The sequence below is a fragment of the Balaenoptera ricei genome, chromosome 6 (genome assembly GCF_028023285.1).
Source record: "Balaenoptera ricei isolate mBalRic1 chromosome 6, mBalRic1.hap2, whole genome shotgun sequence".
Classification (NCBI taxonomy): domain Eukaryota; kingdom Metazoa; phylum Chordata; class Mammalia; order Artiodactyla; family Balaenopteridae; genus Balaenoptera; species Balaenoptera ricei.
In genome coordinates, this window is record NC_082644.1 from 72,457,488 (window position 1) to 72,478,019 (window position 20,532).

The 20,532-nt window shown below is 37.6% G+C and overlaps 1 protein-coding gene across 2 annotated transcripts in view; it reads left to right on the top strand.

Moving 5' to 3' along the window:
* PIP5K1B (phosphatidylinositol-4-phosphate 5-kinase type 1 beta) overlaps window positions 1-20,532 on the top strand; it is a 324,042-nt gene that overhangs the window by 215,517 nt on the left and 87,993 nt on the right. For both annotated transcript variants that reach the window (XM_059924862.1, XM_059924863.1), the window contains exons 8-12: window positions 1,432-1,643; window positions 3,001-3,084; window positions 3,208-3,256; window positions 5,793-5,877; window positions 18,047-18,202. In XM_059924862.1, the coding sequence (XP_059780845.1) occupies window positions 1,432-1,643; window positions 3,001-3,084; window positions 3,208-3,256; window positions 5,793-5,877; window positions 18,047-18,202 (586 nt within the window). The remainder of the gene's footprint in view (window positions 1-1,431; window positions 1,644-3,000; window positions 3,085-3,207; window positions 3,257-5,792; window positions 5,878-18,046; window positions 18,203-20,532) is intronic.

The following is a 20,532-nucleotide window of genomic DNA, read 5'->3' on the forward strand; positions in this document are numbered from 1 at the left end:
CATTGACCAGAATTTCTGTGTCAGCCAACCTTTTCCTGCTGAACATCCAAGCTGTGCTCCTGGGTACCACCAACCCAGAACTTTTAAAGGAATCGGGACACACCAAAAGGGCACTAGTAAGCAGGCTAGAAGTACAGTGATATTTTTGTTGGCTTTTTATGATTTCTGTTTTCAGAAGTATAACCCGATCAAAAGCACTTGGACTGAGGGAGAATGAGAAGTGTAAGATATTCTGGGTACGTATTCAATCCCTGGTTAAACAATCATCTATAGACTGTGATCTTCAAAGGCATTTCCTAGCTAGGGTACAGTGATAGATTATCTCGTTGGTTCAGAGATAGCTATTCTGCTATGCAAACTGGTCTTTCTGGGCTGTTTTGATTTCCTGAGCAACTTTGTGTGAAAAATGCCAAGGTGTTAAAAAAAAAGAAAAAAAAAAAAAAACCTGTTGTAGGAAGAGAATCATAGACAAATTCTTAGGAAAAGAACTTTATCATAGAGGAAGACACCCCATTTTCCTGAACTCCTCCTGAACACTCTTCCTCACTTGAAGGGTCCTGAGTGTCCAAGACTTACCCACACTCGGAAGCCATGTTGACTGCCTGTCTTGCATCTTGATCGTGTCTCCGTTGTTTTCCTGTCAGAGCATTGCTATCTCCTTTTTCTGGCTGCATCCAGCTACTTTTAATTCCTTCTCTTTCCCACTGTTTGCTGAGTGGATAATTAAACAGTGAGTCCTGTTCTTTGTTGAGACCATACATTTAAAAAAGACTCGCTGCAGGGAACCGAATGATAACCTTGAAAGACAAGCTTTGAAAAGGAGACCACGAAACTCTAGGAAGGTGAAAGTTTTTGAGAACAGATTTCAGACAAAAGCCCATTCCAGCTGAGTCTTCGTGCTGAGGAGGGTATACAGGCTTGTAGAGACCATTGGTTGTTGGTGTCTCTCCTCTAGTACCTAAGATGCTGGAGTTGACTGCCTGGGTTCAAATCCCGGCAGTGTGAGTTATGAGCTGTGTGATATTGAGCAAATTATCTCTCTCTCTGTGTCTCATTTTTTTCATCTGTAATACAGAGATAATAATAGCACCTAGCTCAAAGAGTTGTGAGGATTGAATCCAAATGAACCACTTAGCACCTGGCACATGGAAAGTGTTCAATAAATGCTATTGGTGAAACTTTCATGGTGTGCTGAGGAAAGATGTGCTTATTCTATATTTGCATAAAAATATCATCTCGGAGCCATGGTGATAATTCTTACTGCACATGACCTAATCATAACCTCAAATGTTTTTATTTTGATTTTTCCTCTATCAGCCACCCGCTGGGAGGGAAGCAAGAGCTGCACGTCTGCATATCTCTCTGTTTCTGTGCAGATGAGATTTACAAGCCATTTGAGTGATGGTCCTCCTTGTTCTTTTTCTTACTCAGGTGCTGGAAAGCTTCAAGATCATGGACTATAGCCTTTTGCTGGGAATCCACATCTTGGACCATTCCCTCAAAGAGAAAGAAGAGGAAATTTCACAAAATGTGCCCGATGCTAAGCGGTCTGGGATGCAAAAGGTCCTCTACTCGACAGCAATGGAATCCATCCAGGGTCCAGGGAAATCAGGAGACGGGATCATCACAGAGAACCCGGACACGTAAGTGCAGTGCCTGCCCACACGTTTCCTTGATCGTGGCAGCCGACGTCATTGGGTAATTAAATGCAAGCATGTTCCCTTCATGGTGGCTCTCTAGGAATAGATTCCTACCTGGTGCTAAAGTGGATTAAGCCAGCCTTATTTCCTTTCATCCACGGATAACTAGATGAGTGGCAGTTCTTCGAGTTATTATCATTCTTTCACCCACATGGTTTCTTTTTTCAAATGGCTCCATTTTTTAACAATGGCAAAAATGTTTTTATCCCTATTTACTACATATTCAAAACATCCACCACAAACAGGGTGAATATTCTTTGAATTTGAATAAACATGTATTTAAGCAAATACATGCTAGAAATTATGTCCGCAATTCAGAGCTTTTTATGTGCGTAAGAGGATTCTGTTGTCCTAGTCCTGTACCCTGGCAGATGTGACCTCTTGCTTCAACAAGATGTGATAGTAACTGCAGGATTAGTTTGCATGTATAAAAAGTGCATATTGACTAACAGAAACAATTACTGTCAACCATTTCAGTAATTTTCTTTGGTTGTGTCACGTGTGTGTACTTAGCTGAGTAAGGAGACTGAAAGAAAGAAATCATTTTCCTTGACTGTAAGTGCCTGCCTTGTAAGATTCTCCAACAATGACTAAATCACAGGCACATTTCACTTTTATGAAGGAAATTCATACATATTAAAGATTTTTTTAATCCTTCCTATAAATCCATGTAAATGTCCAATAACTGATTAAACAAATTATTCTGTATCAGTATAGTGAAGTACTATACAGCCATTAAAAGCACATTAGCACTGAGTATGAAGAAATGTTCATCATTTAGCAAGTGAAAAATTCAGGTTATAAAACATGATAAATTAAATAATAGCTTTTGTGTATTAATAAATATACACACACACAGGAAAGATGTACCAAATGTTGATAGTGTTTATCTTTGCATCCTAGGAATGGATTCTTTATATATTTTTTCTTTGTGCTGTTCTATATTTTATTTTAAAATCTCACAGTAAGTATATAAAAGTGTTGCATTTTTGATGAGCAGTATTTTGAAATACTTTCAAATTCTTGCTCTTGGTTTTAAAGTAGGAATGATTTTTTAATTGAATTCTTCCCATCCAGCTCTTCAGAATTGACAGCTATGGTGTTATTCTCCTTCAGGGGAGGTACATCATTCTGGATTCCCAGGAAGACTTTAGCTGAAGCAAAAAAAAGAAAAAAAAGATGAAGGGAGAGAGAGTCCAGGATGCTTAGAGACTGCCCATTTTCATTTACAGTCTATTTATTAGAAATGATTTTTAACTTCCTATTCATATAAAATGTTTCTCTTTTGCTCTATTCACAGAATGGGAGGCATTCCAGCTAAAAGCCATAAGGGAGAAAAGCTACTTTTATTTATGGGCATTATTGATATTCTGCAATCATATAGGTAAGAAATTTGGGGAAGTAGTCTTTTATTATTTCAAAATAAATCAACGAAAGGTTCTGAAAATTCACCAAATGGGAGTGATTTTACATTCTTATTTTTATTTTTCTGTCCGTTTATGTTTAGGTTAATGAAAAAGTTGGAACATTCCTGGAAAGCTCTTGTTTATGATGGGGTGAGTGATTTATCATGCTCCTTATTAAACTGTATATTTTTCTGATTTCTCAGAGACTTCAAAGTATGTCTAGGAAGCCGTGTCACTTGAAGAGGAAAGGAAAAAAAGATCTTTATAAACTCAGAGTCTCAGGCTAGCAGACTGGTTCAAATCTAAGAACAAAGACAACATAAATGTGAATAGCTCTTCAAATAGAGGCCATCCAGCCGCTGACTAGGTAGAGGCCAGGAAAACAAAATGAGGTCTCGTTTTTATGTGCAATCTGTAGGGCCCAATTATGAGATGATGAGAAAAAGGAGGAGACTTTTCATAGACACTGGGAAGACCAGTAGGGCACTTGAACTCAAGTTGTCCCAAGACCAAGCTTCAGAGGGATTTGAACCCTACTTTGACGGTAAACAGCCCTGGGCTTGAACTCTGCATTCAAACCACTTTACTAGCCATGTGTCCCAGACACATTGCTTGCTTGTCATCTCTTAGCCTGGTTTCCCATTTGTAGCAGAAGCCTAGTAGTAGTACCTCATACCTGCCTCGTAGGCTGATGTGAGGGTTAAATTAAATAATGCCCCTTAGTGTTCAACATGATGCCTAACATAATAAGGACGTAGGAAGGGAAAACTTTTTCAGTTGTGTTGGATTTATACATGACAAAGGCTGACTGACATGAGGATGTCTTTTGGACCCAGAATTGGCATGACTGAAGAAAACCATCGGTTATCAAAGAGCAGCCTCTCTCTCTCTCTCTCTCTCTCTCTCTATACACGCACATGCGCGCACGCGCGCACACACACGAGACTTCCTATCTAGATGTTAAATTTGAACTTCCTGCTGTTGACAGAACATTTATGGCCTCAGCCTCCCTCAGTTAATAACTCAAAGTGACACTTCCAGAGAATATATTGGTCAAAGATTTGCTCACACATTTTTTTAAGATGTTAGCAGATGCTTTCCTTTGAAACAAAGATAAATTATAGATGCTATTCTTCTCCTTTTTTGGAAAAGAGCACCCACTTTCTCAGTTCTGTGGAAAACTGGTCATAACCTTTCAGCATGAAAGATCTGCATTTTGTTCCCAGGCTAAGGAATGACCTTCGTCAGAATGCACTTTTAAACAACAGGTTCACAAGTTTGTTTCTGAGAATCAAACTTAGGCTTATTATTCAAATCAAAGATTCTTTTTATGAAAAGGCCAAGATGGTAGGTTAATTTTTTTTCCTTCTGTCTTTTTACAAAAGTGCCTCTTCTTTAAACACTGCTTCTTCATACCAAGGAGAACCACAATCTAACTTCTCTTGGAAAGCAAGAATCTTAATCATCTTGCGTTCTACATATTTTTAAATGACGGTACTTGTGAATTTGTGTCCACTTCCAACAGGAGCTGACCGAATACTGGGGAGAGTGCATGTCAAACCAGTGGGAAATTTTCCACCACATCTGCAGTATCACTGATAGTCTAGGGGACCATTTTAACTTGGCAAAGAGGGTTTCTCCATACTGTGTCCTTCGTAACTCAATCATTACAGAATTGCCTTATGCCTCATGTAACACCCAATTTCACAGATGAAAAGACTGAGGCACTGAGATAGTGTCTTTACCCAGAACCACACAGATTTTTAAAATTAGAGCTAACACCAGAACCGGGTCTCTGGATTCTGGTCCAGTGTGTGTTTTTTCTTCCAAATCCATCGCAGATACTTTATAGTATCTAAACGTAAATTTTTAGAAGTTTCCCGGTTGGACGCCATGAACCTGAAATCAAAATGGAGTACTCAGTAAGCGAATTTACTATTTTTAGGAATGTGTATCTTGGATAGTAAATAAATGACTACTGAATAAACATACAGAATTAGCTCCTTCATCCATCTTCTTTCCTGGACTTGTAATAAAATGCCCCCTCAGTCCTAAAGACTCCTACCAAGCATGAGAGAATTAACAATTTAATTCAATTCAACTCTATCTAATTAGTAGATAATTGAACATAACAGGGGTCATCAGTCAGCCTCGTCTCCTAGGAGTCTTCCCGGTGTCTACATACGTTATTATTGGGAAGTGAAACCAGCAAACTTTTTTTTTTGCCCTCTATCTCACTCTTACATTAGGGTTGTTTTGCTTCTTTATGTCCTCAGTTTTTGTTCCTGACTGAAAGTGATATGTCTTTATTCCAGATGACACTTGAGACACTGGCTGCCTGTATGTTAAAAAATGGAATTTAAAAGCCCCTCATGGCACACAGTGGAACAAGGATCAGCTGTTTGGGTTTATGAAGCAGAGTCTTTGCTATCTCACCCCTGCCCCTCTTAATGCTCTGTTTCACCATGAGTATCTGGAACCTTTGCTCAGATTGAGCCTTGTGCTTCCTGCCCCAGCCCAGCTCCTGGGCACACAGCACGTGGGCATCGCTCTTTTGTGGCTCCCGACATCCACACCTTCTGGTTAAGGACATTGGCTAACAGAGAGACAACTGCCTAGATCTGTCCTCTAGCTTGAAACACACTGTCTGAGAGGTAAACCTCTCGTACCTGATTTGTCTTTTCAGGACACTGTTTCGGTTCATAGACCAAGCTTTTATGCAGACAGATTTCTAAAGTTTATGAATTCCAGAGTTTTCAAGAAAATTCAAGGTAAGATTTTTATGAATTTCTTTTTTTTACCTTTAGCACTTACTGGCTGAGTTCACTTTGTAAGATTTTTTTTTTTTTTTTTTTTTAATTTATTTATTTTTGGCTGTGTTGGGTCTTCGTTTCTGTGCGAGGGCTTTCTCCAGTTGGAGCGAGCGGGGACCACTCTTCATCGCGGTGCGCGGGCCTCTCACTATCGCGGCCTCTCTTGTTGCGGAGCACAGGCTCCAGACGCGCAGGCTCAGTAGTTGGGGCTCACGGGCCCAGTTGCTCCGCGGCACGTGGGATCTTCCCGGACCGGGGCACGAACCCGTCTCCCCTGCACTGGCAGGCAGATTCTCAACCACTGCGCCACCAGGGAAGCCCCACTTTGTAAGATTTTTATTCGAAGAGTTGGAACTATTTATCTCCCAAAAGCGGTAATCACTTAGTAATTACGGTTAAGTATCCTAGCCAGGTATTTATTGATGCTGTAATCATTAAAGTCTAATTTTGTGCTGGAAAAAATTATAAACTGCCTAAATATCCAACCCTATAATATATTGGTTAAATATGTTATGATACAATTAAATAATGGAATAATATGCAACAAATAAAAAATGATGTATTAAAGGTACATTTAGTCCTTATAGCTAGCTTCATTCACATATATAGAGTTATTGGTCGGCATACCTAAATGCACAACAAAATTCTAATGGGATATATAAAAATGTTAACAGTAGTTATTCTCATGGAGTGTTCTCCAGAATAGACCATATGTTAGTCCTCAAAACATATTTCAATAGATTTTAAAAGATTGAAATCATGCAAAGTGTCTTTTCTGATCACAATGGAATGAATCAATAAAGAGTGAAAACTGGAAAATTCACAAATATGTGAAAATTAAACAACACACCCTCAAACTACCAATGGGTCAGAGAAGAAAACACAGTGAAATTAGGAAAAACTTAGAGATGAATGGAAATGAAAATACACATTCCAGAAACTTAGAAGATGCTGCAAAGTCAGTGCTCAGAGGGAAATGTGTAGCTGTAAATGCCTACATTAAAAAAGAAGAAAGATCTCAAATCAGTACCCTAACTTTAAACCATAAGGACATGAAAAAAGAAGAGCAAACTAAACCCAAAGTTAACAATGGTTATTCCGAACCATGAGATTGTGTGGTATTTTCTTTTTCTTTACATCAATATTTATTAAATTTTCCACAATGGATGTGTATTATTTATGTAGAAAATTTTTTAACTATGTGAAAAGGAAAAAATAACCCTGTTGTTACTTATGTTATTTTATCATTTAGGTATTTTGTGGTCCAATTTCATAACAATTTAGCCACACAAAAAAACTGAAAGAGTAGAATGTTCATATTTTGTATTTATATAAGACAGATTTTTTTTCTTATAATATTTGTTGGAGTTTTATGTTAATGAAAGTAAAACACTTTCTTAAGGCTTTTTTTCCCAGCTTTATTGAGATATAATTGACATATAATGTTATGCAAGTTTAAGGTGTACAATGTGATGATTTGGTGCACATATATATTGCAAAACGATTATCACAATTAGGTTACTTAACACATTCATCATCTCACATAATTACAAATTGTGTGTCTGTGTATGTGTTTGTGTGGTGAGAACATTTAAGATCTACCCTCTTAGCAACTTTCTAGTGTGTAAGACAGAATTATTAACTATAGTCTCCATGCTGTATATTAGATTTCAAGAACTTATTCATCCTATAACTGGAAGTTGGTACCCTTCGACCAATGTCTCCCCACTTCACCCACCCGTCAGCCCCAAGTAACAATTCTTCTACTCTCTATGTCTATGAGTTCAGTTTTTTAGCACATGTAAGTAAGATCATACAGTATTTGTCTTTCTCTTTCTGGTTTATTTCACTTCGCATAATGCTGTCACGGTCCATCTATATTGTCACAAGTGGCGGGATTTCCTTATTTTTTTCTATCCATTCATCTGTCAGTGGACACTTAGGTTGTTTCCATGTCTTGGCTGTTGTGAATAATGCCTCAGTGAACATGGAAATGCAGATATCTCTTCAAGATAGTGACTTCATTTCCTTCAGGTACATACCCAGATGTGGGGTTGCTAGATCATATGGTAGTTCTATTTTTAATTTTTTGAGGAAACTCCATACTGTTTTCCATAGTGGCTGCACTAATTTACATTTCCACCAAGAGTGTACTAGGACTACCTTTTCTTCACATCCTCACCAACACTTGTTATTTTTTGTCTTTTTGATAATAGCCATTCTGACAGGTACGAGGTGATATCTCATTGTGGTTTTGATTTGCATTTCCCTAATGATTAGTTATGTTAAGCATCTTTTCATGTATCTGTTGGCCATCTGTATGTCTTCTTTGAAAAATGTCTATTCAGGTCCTTTGCCCAATTTTTAATCAGATTATTTGGTTTTGTTACTATTGAGTTGTATGAGTTCTTTATATATTGTGAATATTAACCCCTTATTTGATATATGGTTTGCAAATATTTTCTCCCATTCTGTAGGCTGCCTCTTTATTTTATTGATTGTTTCTTTTGCTATGCAGATGTTTTTTAGTTTGATGTAGTCCCACTTGTTTATTTTGCTTTTGTTGCTTGTGCTTTTGGTGTAATATCCAAAAAGTCATTGCTAAGATCATTGTTGAGGAACTTTTCCCTATGTTTTATTTTAGGAGTTTTACAGTTTCAGGTCTTATGTTTAAGTCTTTAATCCATGTTGAGTTAATTTTTGTGAGAGTAAAACCGTTTCTATGTAAAAATATTGGAAAATACAAAGAAAACCATAAAAATTATTTGATATCTCACAACCCAGAAATATCCACTATAAATATTTTTTCTTCCAGTTTTATTGAGATATAATTGCCATACAGCACTGTATAAGTTTAAGGTGTGCAGCATAATGGTTTGACTTACATACATCATGAAATGATGACCACAATAAGTTTAACAACAGCCATCATCTCACATAGATACAAAATTAAAGAAATAGAAAAAAGTTTTTCCTTGTGATGAGAACTCTTAGTATTTACTCTCCCAACAACTTTCCTTTATAACATGCAGAAGTGTTCGTTATATTCACCATGTTGTACATCACATCCCTAGTGCTTATTTATCTTGTAACTGGAAGTTTGTACCTTTTGACCACCTTCGTCCAATTCCCCCTCCACCTCCCACCCCCAGCCTCTGGTAGCCACAAATCTGATCTCTTTTTCTATGAGTGTGTTTAGTTTTGAAGTATAATTGATCTACAACACTGTGTTAGTTCCTGTTATGCAACAGAGTGATTTGATATTTTTATACATTTCAAACTGATCACCACGATAAGTCTACTTATGATGTGTCACCATACAAAGATATCACATAATTATTGGCTACTCCCCACACTGTACATTTCATACTCATGACTCATTTATTTTGCAACTGGAAGTTTGTACCTCTTAATCTGCCTCACCTATTTCTCCCACCACCACCTGCCCAGCAACTACCTATTTGTTCTCTGTATCTATAATTCTGTTTCTGTTTTCTTAAGTTTGTTCATTTGTTTTGTTTTTTAGATTTCACGTATAAGTGAAATCATACAGTATTTATCTTTCTTTGTCTGACTTATTTCATTTAGCATTATACCCTCTAGGTCCATCCATGAGGTCACAAATGGCAAGATTTCATTCTTTTTTATGACTGAGTAATAGTCCAGTGTGTGTGTGTGTGTGTGTGTGTGTGTGTGTGTGATCTTCTTTATCTATTCATCTATTGATGGGTGAGCACATAGGTTGCTCACATATCTTAGCTGTTGTAAATAATGCTACAGTGAACATAGGGGTGCATGTATCTTTTCTAATTAATGTTTTGTTTCCTTTGGATAAGTACCCAGCAGTGGAATTGCTGGATCATATGGTAGTTCTATTTTTAGCTTTTTGAGGACCCTCCATACTGTTTTCCATAGTGGCTGATCAATTTACCTTCCCACCAACAGCGCCTAAGGACTCCCTTCTCTCAACATCTTCACCAACAGTTGTTATTTGTCATCTTTCTGATAACAGCCATTTCTGTTGGCACCTCTATATCATCACTGGAAAAATGTCTATTCAGATCCTCCACTACTAATATTTTCACATACTTCCTACCATCTTTATTTCTGTGCTTTGTGTATTTATATAAAAATGGTAGCATAGTGGTGTACAATTTTATGTATATGTCCTCTATTTTTCACATATTATAATATGAATAGTTTCCCATATCACTGTATATTGTACAAAGAAACCATTTAAAATTACAATACAACATTGAAATTATATGGGTATGCCATAATCTATTTAAGATTCTATCATTTGGACATTTACATTATTTCTCCTTTTTCTAACGAGTATTTTTATGAACATGATTTTAGATAAATATGATGTCCAAGCTTATGATTATTTCTTTAGGATAGATTCCAACAAGAAGTACTAAGGGTTTAAAATGCAGATAACTGCACAGAATGATTATGCCGCTCTAGACTTCCACAAGAGTCTGTATTCTTCTAGCCTTTAGCCAGAATTATTCTTTTTAAATTATGCTACTTGGATAAGTAAAAGATGTTATCTGGTTGTTTTATTTTGTGTTTCTTAAGTACTGGTGAAGTTCAACCATTATTCATGTTTATTGGCCATTTGTAGTTCCTTTGAGAATTGAGCTTTGTAATATTTGCTCGTTTACATTAATATTTATTATTTTTCCAAATGATTTATATGAACTCTACACGTTAAAGATATCAATCTCTTTTTTTAACCTTATTTCATTCTAAGAAAAACTTTTGTTTCACATTTGACTATCTCAGTGGTATCTTAAAATTGGTCTCAAATCGAGACCACTACCAATTAAATTTTCTGTTTAAGGTCTTTTTTGCCTAAGACAGACCATAGCATAGTACTTATTCAGCCTACAATCCTGTGTGAATACCAACTTGGTTCAAATTTTGAAGGAAGATTTTCTGCCTCTCTTTACCCTTTGCCGTGGTTGAAAATCATGAGTTTCCTTGTGGCCCCTGGTAGGTTTATGGAGGATGTAACCCTTGGGATCCCAGGTTTAGTGAGACTCCTGCATGAGATTCCCCATGTTGGGAGTTTTTGCTTTCTTAGTAGTGTATAAATTAATGGTGCATCAGTGGCATCCTCAACTCCATGAAATATGGTGTGAGTTGTGAACCTTTCCAGTTTGTATAGTTTATCATGTTTTTAATGTAACAAGTCTTTTACTTCTCAAGTAGGCAGATCTATTTTTTTCCCATTTTGGTTTCTTAGTCTACTTTTTATAGCATCTTTTTTCAGGTATAATTCACATACCAGGAAATTCACCCTTCTAAAATGTGCAATTTGGTGATTCTTAATATATTCACAAAGTTGTGCAAACATTACCACTATCTAATTTTAGAACATATTTATTACCCTGAAAAGAAACCCCATATCCATTAGCAGTTACTCTTCATTCCTTCCTCTTCCCAGCCCCTGGCAACTACTCATTTATTTTCCGTCTCTATGGATTTGTCTATTCTGAATATGTCATATAAATGGAATTATACAGTATGTGGCCTTCTGTGTTTGGCTTTTTTCGCCTAACATGATGTTTTCAAGGTTTAGCCATCTTGTAGTACTTTATTCTTTTTATTGCTGAATAATATTCCATTGTATGGATTTAACACATTTTGTTTATCCTCTCACTAGTTGATGGATATTTGGGTTGTTTACATTTCTGGCTATTACGAATAATGCTGCTATGGAAATTCATGCACAGGTTTCTGTGGACATAAGTTTTCATTTCTCTTGGGTACATACCCAGGTGTGGAAACACTAGGTCAGATGGTAACTCTATTTAACATTTTGAGAAACTGCCAAACTCTTTTCCAAAGCAGCTACCCAATTTTGCAATCCCACCAGCAATGTATGAGGGATCCAATTTCTCCACATCCTCACCAACATATGTTACTGTGTGTCTTTTTCATTTTAGACATCTAGTGAGTATAAAGTAGTATCTCAATGTGGTTTTCATTTGTGTTTTTCTAATGATTAATGATGTTGAACATCTTTTTATGTGCTTATTGACCATTTATATCTTCCTTGGAGAACTGTCTATTCAAATACTTTGCCCATTTTTAATTAGGTTGTCTTTTTATTGTTGAGTTGTAAGAGTTCTTTATATATTCTCAACACATGTTTCTGTTATCAGGGGTATGATTTACAAATATTGATTTAATTTTTAGTATATGGTATGAGGTAGGGTCCAAATTCATTCTTTTGCATGTGGATATCCAGTTGTCCCAGCACCATTTCTTGAATGGTCTCTTCTTTCCCCCATTGAATTATCTTGGTTCATTGTTGAAAATCAGTTGTCCACAAATATTAGGACTAATTTCTGGATTCCCCCAGGTTGGTCAAGAACCTGCCTCACATCCTGAGCCCATGCCTCCCTGAAGGTCACCACAATTTACTCAGTTACCCAAACCAGACATGCAGGCATCAAGCTTTGTCAAAGCTTAACCACCCACATGCAGTCACTCACCAATACCTAGTCTCACCTGGAAATATCAAGAGTTCGTCCCCGTCTTTCACAGTGCCTCTCCTAATTCAGCCATTGTGATTTTTATGGTTTTGGTTTGGGCTTTTTTTTTTTTTTTTTACATAAGGTTGTGGCCCTCATGTTCCTGTCTTACCTCCAGTCATATCCCCTTCCAATCCAACCTCCCCAAACCCCAGACAGAGGCATCAGTTTAAATCTCCTCTTGCTAATTTCCTATTTAAAACCCTTCCATGCTTAAAAAAACCTTTTTTCTTAATAAAAACTTCAGTGTATTTCCTAGTACGCAAAATCCTAACTTCACTTCTGAGTCCTTGTGTGATGTGGTCTCTCTTTCCCTCGCCGTGACTTCTTTCACACCCATTCCATGCTCTACCCTACCCTCAAGCCTCCAGCAGCTCTGAGCGCCCTGCAGTTACCCCTAACATTCCAGGCTGCCTCCACATCCTTACATGTTCTTGTCCCTTTGCCTGTAACGATCTCCATCCTTCCCCTGGTCTTCCTTCACATCTCAGCTCAGATGATGCTTCCTTCATAGCAGTTACCATACTCTGCCATAGTAAACTGTTGTTCTATCTCCCCCACTTGACTTTGAGTTCCTGAAAAGTAGGGGCTGTGTTTGGTTCTAATATATATTCCCAGAAGCTAGCACATTTCCTGGCACATTGTAGGCCCTCGATCATTATTTGATGAATAATTGAATGAAAGAATGGACTTTTCATCTACTACCAGCTTTCCAAAGGGTAGCCACTTAATTAGTAAAGTTGACACTTTAAAATACAACTTCCAGATCCTTTTTCAACTGTGATTAAGTTAAAGCCCTTAATTCCTACAGTCATACTTTCCTTTTTTTTTTTTTTTTCTGATTGTGAAAGTAATACATGTTTATTGTAGAAAGTTCAGGGGAAAAATGCAGATTGAATTACAATAATGAAAATGCATTACCCAGAGAAAGTCACAATTTAAACTTGGGAATATAAATTTCCAAATGTTTCACTAAGCACATACACACACATTCACACACCCCTTCTGTTGTGATTTTATTTTAAAAAATAGTTTATTACTCATGTTAGCTAAGTTTTACTGCAGCAATAAATTAACTCAATTCTCAGGGGCTTAATGAAACAAAGATCATTCCTTGTTCAGACTTTCCCAGCACAGGTTGGCAAGGGGCTCTGTTCTACTCAGCCATTCAGCGACAGGCATACTTTCTTTGTAGGTGAAAACTTCCCCTCCCCACTCCTACCCCAAAGAAAACAGTACTTGGTCTTCAAGTTTATTTTTTTATATCAATTTTTTAGCCTTCTTAAATCTGTTATCCCACCCCAGAATTGAGTCATGCTGTCAATGTAATAATGTTTGCAAAATCCTATAATTCTTTTTGCAAATATTAGTCACTGTAATGTTGGAACCTCACTGAAATTCTCTACCCAGATAATGTGTCTAGAGTACTAAAACTTGGTTTCCTGAAAGGAATAGAATAGTACTGATACATCAATTAGTTAAAAATCAACTGTCCTAAAATTTCAGAACAATAGTTAATTCATTCAACCAATATTTGAGCACCTATTATGTACCTAACAGTATGCTAAGCATTAATAATATAGAAAGAAATAATATAGAAATTTTTTTTTAAAAAAATTAAATTCCCTTGGTAATTTCATGGTCCATTTTGGGTCAGGGATTGGAACATGTAAAAGATTTATAATGTAATAAAGCAACTGTTAATAGAGTTTTTGCATAGGCTACTGTAGGTACACAAAGAGAAATAAAACCAATCTTCCCAAAGAGAGCTTCACAGAGAAAAGAATATCTAAATTAAGTCCTGAAACTATAAGCCAGCATTTATTAGGAAGAGAGGCAAGAAGGGTATCTCAAGTAGAAGGAGCAGCATGTACAAAGGCCCAGGGGTCGGAATGAACATGGAGGTTCAGGGGATGGCAGATAGGTGAGCTGAAAAGCAGTCAAGGGTAGGAGTAGTTGAGTAGCAGGACATAGAGCTGGAAATGGACACACGATACCTGTCACCATTATTTAGCCAAAGACAAATCCAAGAGTTTCTGTGGACAAAAGAAAGTAACCAGCAACCCAAACCATCCTTTGAGATTTTCCAGTCAAAACAATTCCCTGATTAGGTGCTCACCTCCTGGTGGCAGTAACTTTCCAAAGTCTCCACAGCCCAGCCAAGTCCAAACACAACAGCTCTGGGCTCTGGAGAAGAATGAGCTTGGCTCTTTGCTTGATGTTTTATATATTCTCCGAAGACCACGCCCATTTCCTCCAAGTGATAGAGTTATCAAACCTTAGGAAAGGTATAGGTGCACATAATTAGATTTTTACAGAGTTGAAAACACACCCTGATGCCAGTGATTGACATCAAACCTTTTGAAACCTGTTTAATCCAATTGCCACAACCCAATCTCTGGTATAAAAAAAAAAAGTCACAACTTGAGTTCACCTTTGTAATCCATGAAATTGTTGTTTGGAAAATAAATGATCTCCCCAAATATGAAAAAAAAAACAAAACAAAACAAGTCCCTGAGGTATTCAATTTCTGCAAGATTCAAGTCCTTATCCACTGAATGAGGCTCAGATAATTCCTTTAAGGAAGATTCACCATTTAAGACAAAAGTAAAGGCTTTCTTTAGGTGCCATCTGGTCCTGGCAGGGGTTTGTTTTGGGGTCTTCTCTGCTCCTCATTGTATGTGATGCTGATAATGAGCAAAGAGCTATTTCTTTGGGGGGCTCTTGGCCTTTGGTCCATGATGAGCCACAACAAGTACAGACAGTTCTCTGAGCATCTTCCCCTCATTCACTCTTCCATGATGCTGCCAACATTCTTCTGATCCTAGTTGTTTCTCAGTTTAGAGAATTAGCACTGACCTAAGAACTATGCAATTCTCAAACCTTTTGGTCTCAGCGCCACTTTACACTCTTAAAAATGACTGAGGGGCTTCCCTGGTGGCGCAGTGGTTGAGAATCTGCCTGCTAATGCAGGGGACACGGGTTCGAGCCCTGGTCTGGGAAGATCCCACATGCCGCGGAGCAACTGGGCCCGTGAGCCACAATTACTGAGCCTGCGCGTCTGGAGGGGCCGCGATAGTGAAAGGCCCACGCACCGCCATGGAGAGTGGCCCCCACACCGCGATGAAGAGTGGCCCCCGCTTGCCGCAACTAGAGAAAGCCCTCGCACAGAAACGAAGACCCAACACAGCCAAAAATAAATTAAATAAAGTAGTTATTAAGTTAAAAAAAAAAAAAATGACTGAGGACCCCAAAGAGATTTTATTTATGTGGATTATAGCTGTCTATATTTAACCTATTAGAATTTTAAATTGAGGAAAATTTTAAATACTCATTCATTCTTACAAGGTAACAATAAAAAAATTGCATGTTAACATACATCAATATTAACAAAAAAGTAAAAGATTTCTAACAAAGTAATTATGAAAAATACTTATGTTTTCCAAAACAAATAATTGCATGGGAAAAGTGGCATTATTTTATATTTTTTCAAATCCCTAATTCTGGCTTAATAGAAGACATCCAGACTCTCATGTCTGCTTCTGAATTCAGTCTGTGGTGATACCACAGGTCATGTAGCATCTAGAAAACTCAGGAAAGAATGGGAGTGAGGAAGGTAAATAACTTCTTAATATTGTTAAGAAAATAGTTTTAACATCACAGACCTTCGAGGAGAGTTTCAGGGATTCCTAGCAGTCCCTGAACCGCATTTGAGATCCTCTGACTTAGAAATTTTAAAACACAGTTGACCCTTGAACATCACAGGGACATTAGGAGTGCCAAAGCCCGACACAGTGGAAAATTCACATGTAACTTAGAGTCGGCCCTCCACATGCGTGCTTCCTCAGCATCCGAGGATTCAACCAACCCCAGATCATGTGGGACTATAGCATTTGGTATTGAAAAAAATCCATATATGAGTGGACCCACACAGTTCAAACCTGTGTTGTTCAAGTCAACTGTACTAGATTGAAAGGTGTGAGTTGAGAGTTTATGAAAGCTAGCAGATAGAATATTAAAGCCAAAGCCAGCGTATGGATAATTACTTCACACCTGTAAAGCAAGTGTGACCACTGTTTTGATGAGATGAGGAGTTTAAAAAGTGACACATTTGGTCCACTTATTTGCCACTAAAATCCATTTGATCAGTTTTTAAGCATTCGAAGTCTCCTCCCCTCAAAGAAAAACAAACTCTAGTTTTATCTTATTCCCCCCTCACTTTAACCAGAAAATAGAATGCCGAAGAGCTAGGAAATGAACCACCAGTTAGACAACTTCAAACGAAGACACCTGGGATTTCATGGTTTCTAGCTCTGTGACCTTGAGCAGGTCACAATTTTTCTGCTCTCAGTTTCTGGACCTATAAAAGGGCCTACCTCCCTCAGATGACCGTCTGGATAGTTTGAGATAAGGAATGTGAATGCTGGCTTCCAAATTCTCAAGCCTTCTAAAATGTTATTGATTACGATTATGTTATTATGGTTATAAGACTGCTCACGGGACATATAAACCTTCCCTTCTCTTTAAGTGGAGAGATTGCCCTCTATTCTTTCCTCATTTGTGTGTCCCAAAGTCCTTCTCCAATTAAGTTCTTACAAGCTGCTGATGGGATGCCCTGATGAGCAGTGTAATCTAAGGTCTGAGATTCCCAAGGCTGAACACAGTCACTGTAATGCATCTCCTGTCAGGTTATCCCTATATGCAAACCTCCAAAGGAAGAGAGACACTGCTAACACCGAGTTCAGGGGAAAGCATAAAGAGGTCTCAACCTCCCTCTCCCTCTGCCCTCCAAGAAAATTCTCTAACAGTGTTAAGCAAGAAGAATGATTGCAGCATGGAGAAAATATACATGGGGATGGTCTGGCTGCAGCTGAAGCAGCTCCCACTGACATATCAGAAGTAAAGTCCCAGCCTTCAGTGAGCGTGATTGATGGTGAAGTACACTTGCCTTGGTTCAGGTTCCCAACACACTTCAGAAGTTATAGAATGCTGTCTGGACAAAAATCAGGAGTGAATTACACATCTGAAGTAACCATGACCTAGAAAAGACCCAAAGGCAGGAAATTTCAGTGGAAAGTCACTGAAAGAAAAAAGCAACCAGAAGTAACTTGGCTAAATTGGGTAACATGAGTATAAGATTAAACATTGGCATGTTTAGAAATTCCCAGTCCCAAGTTAATAAAACCGGGGTCATGAGAATTCTCCTTACTTTACCATCTGCGCTTATCAACCCACTCAACCTCTTCCCAGCCCTAGAAAAACATTGCTTGGAGGAGGAAATATAATTCTGCAGCAGCATTTGAATTTCACCTCAAATAAGACTATATTTCTACATCTGGAGAGATATCTCAATCCAAATTTATTCTAAGCTATTCTGATTTAAGTCAAATCAGTTTGGACAAATAAAATTGCCAAAACATAATATCATCTCCCTTTCCTCATGTATAAAACAAAGCATCTTGCATCCTACTGAAATAGTGACTAAAATCTTAATAAATCATGAGTAAAATTTTAATTTAATAAATAATATATTCATGTGGTTTTACAATAACTATAATTGTCTCTCCTTTTCCTTTTTCTAGCTTTGAAGGCCTCACCTTCTAAAAAACGGTGCAACTCCATTGCCGCCCTGAAGGCAACCTCACAGGAGATTGTGTCCTCAATTAGCCAGGAATGGAAGGATGAGAAGCGTGATTTGCTGACTGAAGGGCAAAGTTTTAGCAGCCTTGATGAAGAAGGTAAAGACATGGAACTTAAAAAAAGAAGAAAAGAAAAAAGTTCATGTGATTTTACTTGTATAAATAATGTAAACTCACAGTAGAAAAATGAGAAAGTACTTTCTCTAGGAAACAAAGTCTCTTAACTAATTTTTAAAATGATGTTTACAGTATGACACAGTTAATGTAAAATTTTTATAACACGTAAACAATACCGTATATGGTTTATGGTAAAAAAAAAAAATTAAAACAGACTAAAATATTCAGAAACAAAGATCTATAATCCCACTACCTGAAGGTAACACATCTGAAGGTTTTAGTGTTTTTACTAGTAGACCTTGGTCTGGGCTTGTATATATATTTTTTTCAAACATACACACACATTATATACATATACATACATACATACACAATATAACAGTGAATTACCAATTTATTTAGGTCCTCTTTAATGAGTTTAATAAAAGTTTTATCATTTTCTCCTGACATGTCATATATTCCTACCTTTTGTTAGATTTATTTCTCAAATGGTTATAGAGATAAAGACATAGATATGTATTTTCTGTCTTTTCAGGTAATGTGTATATATATATATATATATTTTTTTTTTTTTTTTTTTTTTCTAAATGACAAAAATGATTTAATGGAGTGGCTGGGGTTTCTGACAAATACCAACCTAAAAGGCCAAACAAAGAGTCATTCCCAAGAGCATCAACTTTGCAGGCTACCCTCTATTAATTTCATCAACCACCCATCAGAAGTCTGTTGCAAAGGGTCTGATGGCAGATCACCATTTGGGCAGACCTTTGGAAAGAAAGCCTCCCGTTTCCTCTGGCTCAATTTCTGCCTGCATCAGGGAACTACAGAAGTTAAATCTGCACTCAGAAAGGGCGTGTCTGAATCTCAGTGATACTTGAGTGTCTGAGAGAAACTCTGTTCTCTATTTCTGTTTCACAAAGGACCCATAATGCATGAAGCTGACAAAGCAATGATTAAGGCTGAGCTTCCTACAGCCTCAAACAGTGTTGCTTAAATTGGGGATTTGGGGAGCACACCAAAATCCCGCCCAAGTGTTGACCTTTGGCAGAGTTTCTCTTCAGCACCACCCTCTTCTCTTTTTCTCTGGTGCTGGGGAAGGAGTCTTGGGCTTAGAATGATCTGACATACGTTTATTGAGTGCCTACTGTGTGCCAGGCACTGTTTTAGGATCTTGAAATTTGGCTTCAAATCCAAGATCCACCAGTCTTAGCTATGGACATAGCTGTGGACCCTTAATATCTGAGCCTCACTTTCCACATCAGTAACTGGGGCTAATTGTGCTACCTTCTTCACAGGGATATTTTGATAATTCACGTGGATAATATATAGCATAGAACCTGGCACAAAGTAGGTGCTCAATAAGCGTTGCATTTAATAGGATCTGTTTCCAATACCCCTGGAAAACTCCTCCCACGTTGGCACCTTTCGAGACTATTCAAAGTTGCCCCATCCAGGTGCTCCATATTCTGAGACAATCAACCACTATCACACTTTTGCATTAAAGAACATTCTGGAAAATGAATACAATACAGCGTTAGTATTATTTAAAGAATGGCTTAATAAGGTACCTTCCCAGAAATGTTTAGGTTTAAACTTCCACTCATCCTTTTTTTTTTTTAACATCTTTATTGGAGTATAATTTCTTTACAATGGTGTGTTAGTTTCTGCTTTATAACAAAGTGAATCAGCTATACATATACATATATCACCATATCTCCTCCCTCTTGCTTCTCCCTCCCATCCTCCCTATTCCACCCCTCTAGGTGGTCACAAAGCACCAAGCTGATCTCCCTGTGCTATGCGGCTGCTTCCACTAGCTATCTATTTTACATTTGGTAATGTATATATGTCCATGCCACTCTCTCACTTCGTCCCGGGTTACCCTTCCCCATCCCCGTGTCCTCAAGTCCATTCTCTATGTCTGCATCTTTATACCTGTCTTGCCCCTTGGTTCTTCAGAACCATGTTTTTTTTTTTTTTAGATTCCATATATATGTGTTAGCATACGGTATTTGTTTTTCTCTTTCTTATTTTTATTTTTCACATCTTTATTGGAGTATAATTGCTTTACAATGCTGTGTTAGTTTCTGCTTTTTAACACACTGAATCAGCTATACATGTACATATATCCGCATATCTCCTCCCTCTTGGGTCTCCCTCCCACCCTCTCTATCCCACCCCTCTAGGTGGTCACAAAGCACGGAGCTGATCTCCCTGTGCTATGCAGCTGCTTCCCACTAGCTATCTATATTACATTTGGTAGTATATCTAAGACCATGTCACTCTCTCACTTTGTCCCAGCTTACCCTTCC